This window comes from Triticum aestivum, chromosome 6D, assembly GCF_018294505.1.
Source record: "Triticum aestivum cultivar Chinese Spring chromosome 6D, IWGSC CS RefSeq v2.1, whole genome shotgun sequence".
In the NCBI taxonomy this organism is placed as follows: domain Eukaryota; kingdom Viridiplantae; phylum Streptophyta; class Magnoliopsida; order Poales; family Poaceae; genus Triticum; species Triticum aestivum.
In genome coordinates this window covers 22,192,628-22,200,289 of record NC_057811.1, presented here as the reverse complement: position 1 = coordinate 22,200,289, position 7,662 = coordinate 22,192,628, and the positions used below count along the sequence as shown (strand labels likewise).

Genomic DNA, 7,662 nt, shown 5'->3' with positions numbered 1-7,662 from the left:
TGTACTGCTTTTCTAAGCATGTAGAAATCTTGCTGCTGGTAGATAACATTGCCGTTGAAATTAAATTTCCTAGAACATGAGACCATGAGGTTCTAAGATAATTTTTTGAAAGTAAATGTTATGATACCGTACTGCAATGGACCAAATGGGTAAAGAATTGTCTGATCTTGAAAAGAAACACCAACATCAGTATATTTTACCATGGGGTAGAATTACAGATCCTCTGCCACTTCTTTCTTGTACCCAACAACAATTCAATATATACCATACTGCAAATTACCAAAAACAAATAGAGACCCTATAAAAGGTTACCTGATGTTCATCATTCCCGCTAGTGCTTCGATTTAGCCAAAGCCTAATAGGGGAAACGCCATTGAACTAATCATCAAATAAAAAAATGCAAGCTTCTTGTTCACTGTACATCAATATACCCAGCTGCTGTTACTTGGGAAAAGTTCTTTTTCCTTCTGATCGTCTCCCATCAGAATCCTCAATGAATCAGCGGTTGTAGCTAAATCCCAAACTGGGATTTACAATCAAGACCAAGACCACACCAATAAACCAAGACTCGTGATGGAATCTTGCAGCCCCTGATTTGAGCTTGGTGCCACAGTCGAGTGCTAATCTGTGTCGACGTGTTCGCACAGGGAAGTGGAGTAGCAGATGTGGAAGTGCCCCTGACGGATGAAGACCGACAGGCTGTGGCCCATGGTCGGAAGCGCGGCGGCGTGGCTTTTGCTCCCCTCAGCCTAGGCGAAGGTGTGATGCAGGCAGTCTTCATCAAAATTCGAAATGCAGCGGCATCCACCGCCAGTGGCGAAGGCACCGCTAAGCACTGACGCGTGTGTGCGCGACGACGTATGTGCGTGAACCAGATGCGTTTGCAAAGAACGACGACCCAAAGGTCGACAGTGGTGTCGAGAAAGGAACTGCACGGTCATGGTGGGGCTAAGGATGAGATGGGTTGCTGCCCCATGTAGAGGGCGTCGATGAAGGCCGGATATGATGTGAGTCAGCGACGTGTGGGAAGGCCGCGTACGTCGTTGCACCGGTAGAGATCATGGGCGGCGGCGACGCAAGGGAGGCAATGGCGCGTTGGAGAGAAGGATCAGCAAGGCCGTGGCAGGCAAGGCATCCATGGGGTATGGCGGCGTGGCATCGGGTGCAGGCGTGCAGCGACGTCGGGGCAACCGTGAGGAGTAGGGAGAGGATTGGGAGATGTGCGGGCATGAACGCGAAGGAAGGTGATCTTAATTACCTTCTATGATATTGAGATTTAGAAAAGTGATCTCGTATATATGGTACGATTTCTTAATTGTTAATGACCTATTTATTTATGTGATTATATTGAATCAACACCTGCCAAAACAATCACGAAAAAAAAGAAAGAAGGGTCAGACGAATTGATTGGGCCGGCCCAAGTACAATGTTGTGATGTAATGTGAAAGGTGAGCGAAAGATAGGAGTGGTGGGATGTGGTGGGATGTGAGGCGAGACTATCAATTGAGACATTAGGAGTAGATATGATGTTGAGATTTAGAAAGGTGATCTTGTATATATGGTACGATTTCTTAATTGTTAATGACCTATTTATTTATGTGATTATATTGAATCAACGCCTGCCAAAGCAATCACGAAAAAAAAGGAAAGAAGGGTCAGACGAATTGATTGGGCCGGCCCAAGTACAATGTGGTGACGTAATGTGAAAGGTGAGCGAAAGATAGGAGTGGTGGGATGTGGTGGGATGTGAGGCGAGACTATCAATTGAGACATTAGGAGTAGATATGATGTTGAGATTTAGAAAGGTGATCTTGTATATATGGTACGATTTCTTAATTGTTAATGACCTATTTATTTATGTGATTATATTGAATCAACGCCTGCCAAAGCAATCACGAAAAAAAAGGAAAGAAGGGTCAGACGAATTGATTGGGCCGGCCCAAGTACAATGTGGTGACGTAATGTGAAAGGTGAGCGAAAGATAGGAGTGGTGGGATGTGGTGAGATGTAAGGCGAGACTACCAACTGAGACATTAGGAGTAGAGATCTCGCCGCCCCCTCCATCTCCCCACACCGCAGCATCTGCAGCCCCACATCACCTCCGATCCAAACCCCACCTCCCCGCACCCGCGAATCATAATCAGTAGCAGCCCCCATGGCGCCCAAGGCAGAGAAGAAGCGGTGGCGACCGAGAAGACCCCGGCGGGGAAGAAGCCCAAGGCCGAGAAGCGGCCGCCGGCGTCCAAGGAGGGCGGCGAGAAGAAGGGGAAGAAGAAGGCCAAGAAGAGCGTGGAGACGTACAAGATCTACATCTTCAAGGTGCTGAAGCAGGTGCACCCGGACATCGGCATCTCCTACAAGGCCATGTCCATCATGAACTCCTTCATCAACGACATCTTCGAGAAGCTCGTCGGCGAGTCCGCCAAGCTCGCGCGCTACAACAAGAAGCCCACCATCACCTCTAGGGAGATTCAAACCTCTGTCCGCCTCGTCCTCCCCGGCGAGCTCGCCAAGCACGCCGTGTCTGAGGGCACCAAGGCTGTCACCAAGTTCACCTCGTCCTAGGCTTCATCCTTGTATGGACGAATCGATGGTGGCATTCTGTATGTAGTTAGCTGCCAGTTTGTGTTATGAAGATGTTATCTTGTGAGAATCAGATTGTATCGCTTGCCGGTCTGAAGAAATAGTAATGTTCTTTTCAGTGTAACTTTCCGCCTTTGTCTGATTCTTGTGCTGACTACTATGGTTTGCAATTCCTTGCAGATACAATCTCTGAAGTTGTAGAGAGATTGCTTTTGCTCTAATTCTGTACTAGTATTTGTACTTTTCTTTTCTGTCATTAATCCATGATTCATGTAGTACTACTGTCCATCGTGTTGTGAGGCAGCTAGGCTTTGAATCTTTGACTAGGAGGTGCCATTTTGCTGAAAAGGAATGGACTCCTGTTTCCACGATTGACCTGCAGATTTTGTGTTCTCTGTTCCACAATGTGATGCAGACAGACGGTTGCATACGCACAATGGAGAGGCTGAAGCAATGATGCGTAGGCACGTGTTGAAAGAATTTGTGTCAAGATGGATGATAAATTGGTGGTGTTTCTGCAAATTTGCTGAGCAAGCTCCGTCTGTCTGCCTCATGCAAAGAGTATTAGTTCAGAGCATGGTGAAGTAGCAGTAAAACGATCAGTTGAAGTAAACAATGCCGTTACTCTTAAACTGATGTTGATCTCTTCTGTGGATCCACAAACCAAATGCTGATAGACAATTGTACCTGACACGAAGATCAGAGAACGTACACACTTGTTTTAGAATATAACTCAGAGCAACTTCAACAAAGGTGCATAGATTTGACCAAACAAAAGGTGCATAGAGTACCCTTTAGAAGAAGTTTGGGCAAGACTTCAGGCCACCAAGCGCGGCAAGCCCCCCCCCCCCCCCCCCCCCGCCGCCGCCAACGTTGTTGCTGTGACCCGGTGCGGTGTGTGCTCCTGCCGCGCCGCTCCGTCCACCCCCCCCCCCCCCCCCCCCCCCGGCCCCGCCACTGACACTGTTGCTTCGCCGGGGCTCCGCCACGCAACCAAGCCGTCGTTGCGCCGCTCCAGCCCCGGTGCGGAGCGGGCTCCTTCTGTGATGGCCCCGCTTCGGCCACCCCACCTCCTCCCCTGCCTTGCTCCGTCGATGTCTGCAATCCTCCACTCAAGAATCCGACGTAGCGAAGGTATTCAATGATATTCTTGACCCAATTTTTTACCTTTTGAAATTTTTCGTACAACAATGTCTTTGATCATAGTTTTTTCTTGTTCATTGTATGTGAACACTCTTTTTCAATCTTTTTTTGAGGACTCATCCTCCGACGAGGATGAAGAAATCGACCGTGTGATGGCTTTGTACGCAGATACGATGGCAAACAAGAAGCCAAAGTAGGGAGGTTCGGTGGCTCGTCATCATGTGCTTCGTCAGAATAGGGACTACATTGGAGAGAATCCAGTATATGGTGCCAAAACTCTTAGGAGAAGATTCCGAATGTCAATGACTTTGTTCTTGCGCATTGCTCGTGCCGTCGAAGAACACTGCTCGTTCTTTCAACAAAAAAGAAATGCAGACGGTCAACAAGGTCACAACAGTTTGAAAAAAGTTTGTATTGCTGAGAGAATGCTTGCATATGGATGTGCAGCTGATTCTGGTGATGATTGGATTGGAGTGGCAGAGAGTACTTGCATTGCCAGTATGAAAAAAAGTGCTATCTTCATTGAGATATTTGGAGAATAATATCTTCGAGCTCCAAACAAAGAGGACACAAGATTTCTTGAGATGGGTGCATCAAGAGGCTTTCCAGTAATGCTTGGAAGTACCAATTGCATGCATTGGAAGTGGGAGCTTTGCCCTATGACGTTACATGGACAATTCAAAGGAAAGGGTAAAGCCGCAACTATAATTCTAGAAGATGTGACATCAAATAACCTGTGGATTTGGATTGCCAGGATCTAACACTGATCTGAATGTTCTGCAAAGATCTCATCGATTTTCAAGGTTTCCTGTTGGAGAGGCACCTCTAGTGAATTTTGAAATCAATGGGCGTCAATATAACATGGGATACTATCTTGCTGATGACATATATTCAGCATGGTTAGCTTTTGTGAAGACAATATCAAACCTTGGAAGTAATAAGAATACTTGCTTTCCTAGGAGACAAGAAGCATGTAGAAATGATGTTGAGCGGGCATTTGGGACTCTCCAAGCTTGGTTGCCATTGTTCATGGTCCTTCACGCTTTTGGCATCAAAAGGACTTGTGGCGCATCATGATCACATGCATGATATTGCATAACATGATCATAGAGGATGAGAGAGAACAACTGCCTGACTATCGCTATGAGAATGAGGGGAACAAAGTTTACGTACCACCAGTTTAGGCACACAAGGATGAACGACGATTGTAGAAATTTCTCAAAATGCATCGATGAGAAGCCCGTGCGGGTTCTCAACAGCTCTGTCATGATCTAGTTGAGCATTTGTAGACGCTTCATGGTCAATAAATTTCGTACTACTATGTTTTATTTTCAATGTTTTTGACCATCGATTATGTTTAAATTAGGACTTGAATGCCATACCAAATTTCAAATAGTGTTTCTTTTGAAACTATTATCAAGTATGTGACTTCTATGTATCATTGCTTGAATTATTATGATGATATTAGACATATGAATATGTCATTTCTATTTATGTTTAATAAAAAAATAAGTGAATTGGGAATTTAGGGGAAGAAATTTACGGGATCTAACAAAAGTTGCTCTGAAGGAACTTCCACTAAATTTTGTAAAACCTGTTACAGGAAGTTTTTTTAGGGAAACTGTTGGAGTCGCCCTTAGTAGTTGTTCATTGTGTGGCCAGATATTAGTAATATTTTGTTTAATAAAAATTATCTCCCTTTTACTTTTTTGTGGATTAGGACCACAAGGTAAAGGCATCGTACAACATTCCTAGTAAATTGGCTGATCCTACATGTTTAAACTTTTTTTTGTTTTAAATATTTCAGCAATTGTGAGTTTGCGCCCTTACTCACAGGGTTAAGGTAGCTCCACGTGGATCATCAAATGGACGGCATCAAATATCCGCGCACACGTCTAAACGTGTTCAAGATTGATGGGCGGGGCATCGACCAAACAGCCGTGAACACCGAATGTTCGGGCCATTTGAAACGGACCTCGCACAAACACAGACAAAACTGAAGTGAAACATACATAATTTAAGCAAAGGTTGATACATTACAACCAAACAGACGAAATTAAATAAGTTCAACCTAAATTTAAACTACTCATAACAAATACTTGGTGAGGTATCAAGACGTTGACCTTGTAGGGTGGACTCCGAAGCCACCAGCACCTTCGTCACTATCCGATCTTGAGCACGTGGTCGCCGACGTGAGCGTGAGCGTGGTTTCTCTTCCTTCTCATACGGGATCAACACGTAGAAGTGCAGGATATCCGGCACAAATGAGATGTGTTTTGGCGTACCAATTGAGGTACTCATCAAGGCCAAGATCCTCATGCGCGGGCGGCGACGCATAATAACAATGATCCTCCTCGGCGATGAGGGCAACTTCCTCCTCCGCTCGCTCCTCCTCAAACGTCCACACCTTCTCCTTCGAGATTGGCACCCAGTCCACTCGCAGGGGAACCGTCACCCAAAGCGGCACCTGGTTTATGGAGCTGCTCCCGGACATGGAGTCGTGTGCCGACGATTACTTCTTTGGCCATCGCGGCGGCCATAGGTGTGCTGATGTGCATTGTTCGGTGGGTGGGTGAGAGGATGAGGAGTGTGGGTATGGTTTACGGAGGGCCTGCTTGGAAGCCGAAGTAGGCTTCTCAGTCGTTGTGCTACCATGAAAGCGGGCGGGCGAAAGACCGGTGTGCCGAAGTGAATGAGGTCAAGCCAAAGTGGACGTGACGACAAAAGGGTTTGGATGAGCATGGGCATCAAAATCCAACATGGTACGGTGGTAGATGTCGAAACTCCACCAAATCTTTTCAGTGTGATGCCGGCTTGCATGATTTCACACGTCCAGTTTGATGCAACTAAACTGGCGAGAAGCTGAGCATCGTCTTCCTGCTCTGGTCGAACCCGTTCCCTCCTGCAGAAAATCATCGACCGACCTGCCAGTGAACGTTTCCGCCACGTCACCGATCCGCGTCAAAGCGCATCCGGTCCGTCCATCCATACACAGCGACGAACGGCTGAAACTAACCCAAAGGCATCGATCCGCGCCATCCGCATCTCCACCAATCACAGCCCACCTTCCTCCTCCGTCCTCCTCTACATAACAATCCCGCCGCCCCATCCGCCTCTCCACATCGCAGCATCCGCAGTCCCCCCAGCCCACACCTTCCAACCAAGCACCAAGCTCCACCGCCGTCGAAGCACCCATGGCACCCAAGGCGGAGAAGAAGCCGGCGCCGGAGAAGACCCCGGCGGGGAAGAAGCCCGCGGCGGAGAAGAGGCCCGCGGCCGGGAAGACGGCGTCCAAGGAGGGCGGGGGCGAGAAGAAGGGGAAGAAGAAGGCCAAGAAGAGCGTGGAGACGTACAAGATCTACATCTTCAAGGTGCTCAAGCAGGTGCACCCCGACATCGGCATCTCCTCCAAGGCCATGTCCATCATGAACTCCTTCATCAACGACATCTTCGAGAAGCTCGCCGGCGAGTCCGCCAAGCTGGCCCGCTACAACAAGAAGCCCACCATCACGTCGAGGGAGATCCAGACCTCCGTCCGCCTCGTCCTCCCCGGCGAGCTCGCCAAGCACGCCGTCTCCGAGGGCACCAAGGCCGTCACCAAGTTCACCTCTTCTTAGGCTTCATCCTTGTATCATGAGTTGATGGCGGTGTTCTGTGTGTAGTTAGCAGTGCGATGTTACAATCTCTGTAAGAATTGTGCTGCTTGTGGGTCTGAAGAATTAGTCAGGTTGCTGTCTGAATTATTGCTCAATCGTGTGCTTGTTTTATTCAGTTTCGGTTGGAAGGTTCTTCTATGCGTCTTGCTAGCTCTCGTTTTTGTGCAGTCTGAATCTGGTTCTGTAGTTCGTAAGTCTGCAGGTACAACCTCTCATTTTCATTAACCTCTCTGTAGTTGATTACTGCAGTTAATTCGTGATTTTGCAGCCGCTTAGGTGT

The 7,662-nt window shown here is 47.6% G+C and overlaps 1 protein-coding gene and 1 pseudogene across 1 annotated transcript; both read left to right on the top strand.

Moving 5' to 3' along the window:
- Nucleotides 1-2,155: 2,155 nt before the first annotated feature.
- On the top strand, nucleotides 2,156-2,565 carry LOC123143168 (histone H2B.3-like; annotated as a pseudogene).
- Nucleotides 2,566-6,835: 4,270 nt separating this feature from the next.
- LOC123143167 (histone H2B.1-like) lies at nucleotides 6,836-7,514 on the top strand. Its single transcript, XM_044562015.1, has one exon. The coding sequence runs from the start codon at nucleotides 6,921-6,923 to the stop codon at nucleotides 7,341-7,343; it is 423 nt and encodes a 140-aa protein (XP_044417950.1). The 5' UTR covers nucleotides 6,836-6,920; the 3' UTR covers nucleotides 7,344-7,514.
- The last annotated feature ends 148 nt before the right edge of the window (nucleotides 7,515-7,662 follow it).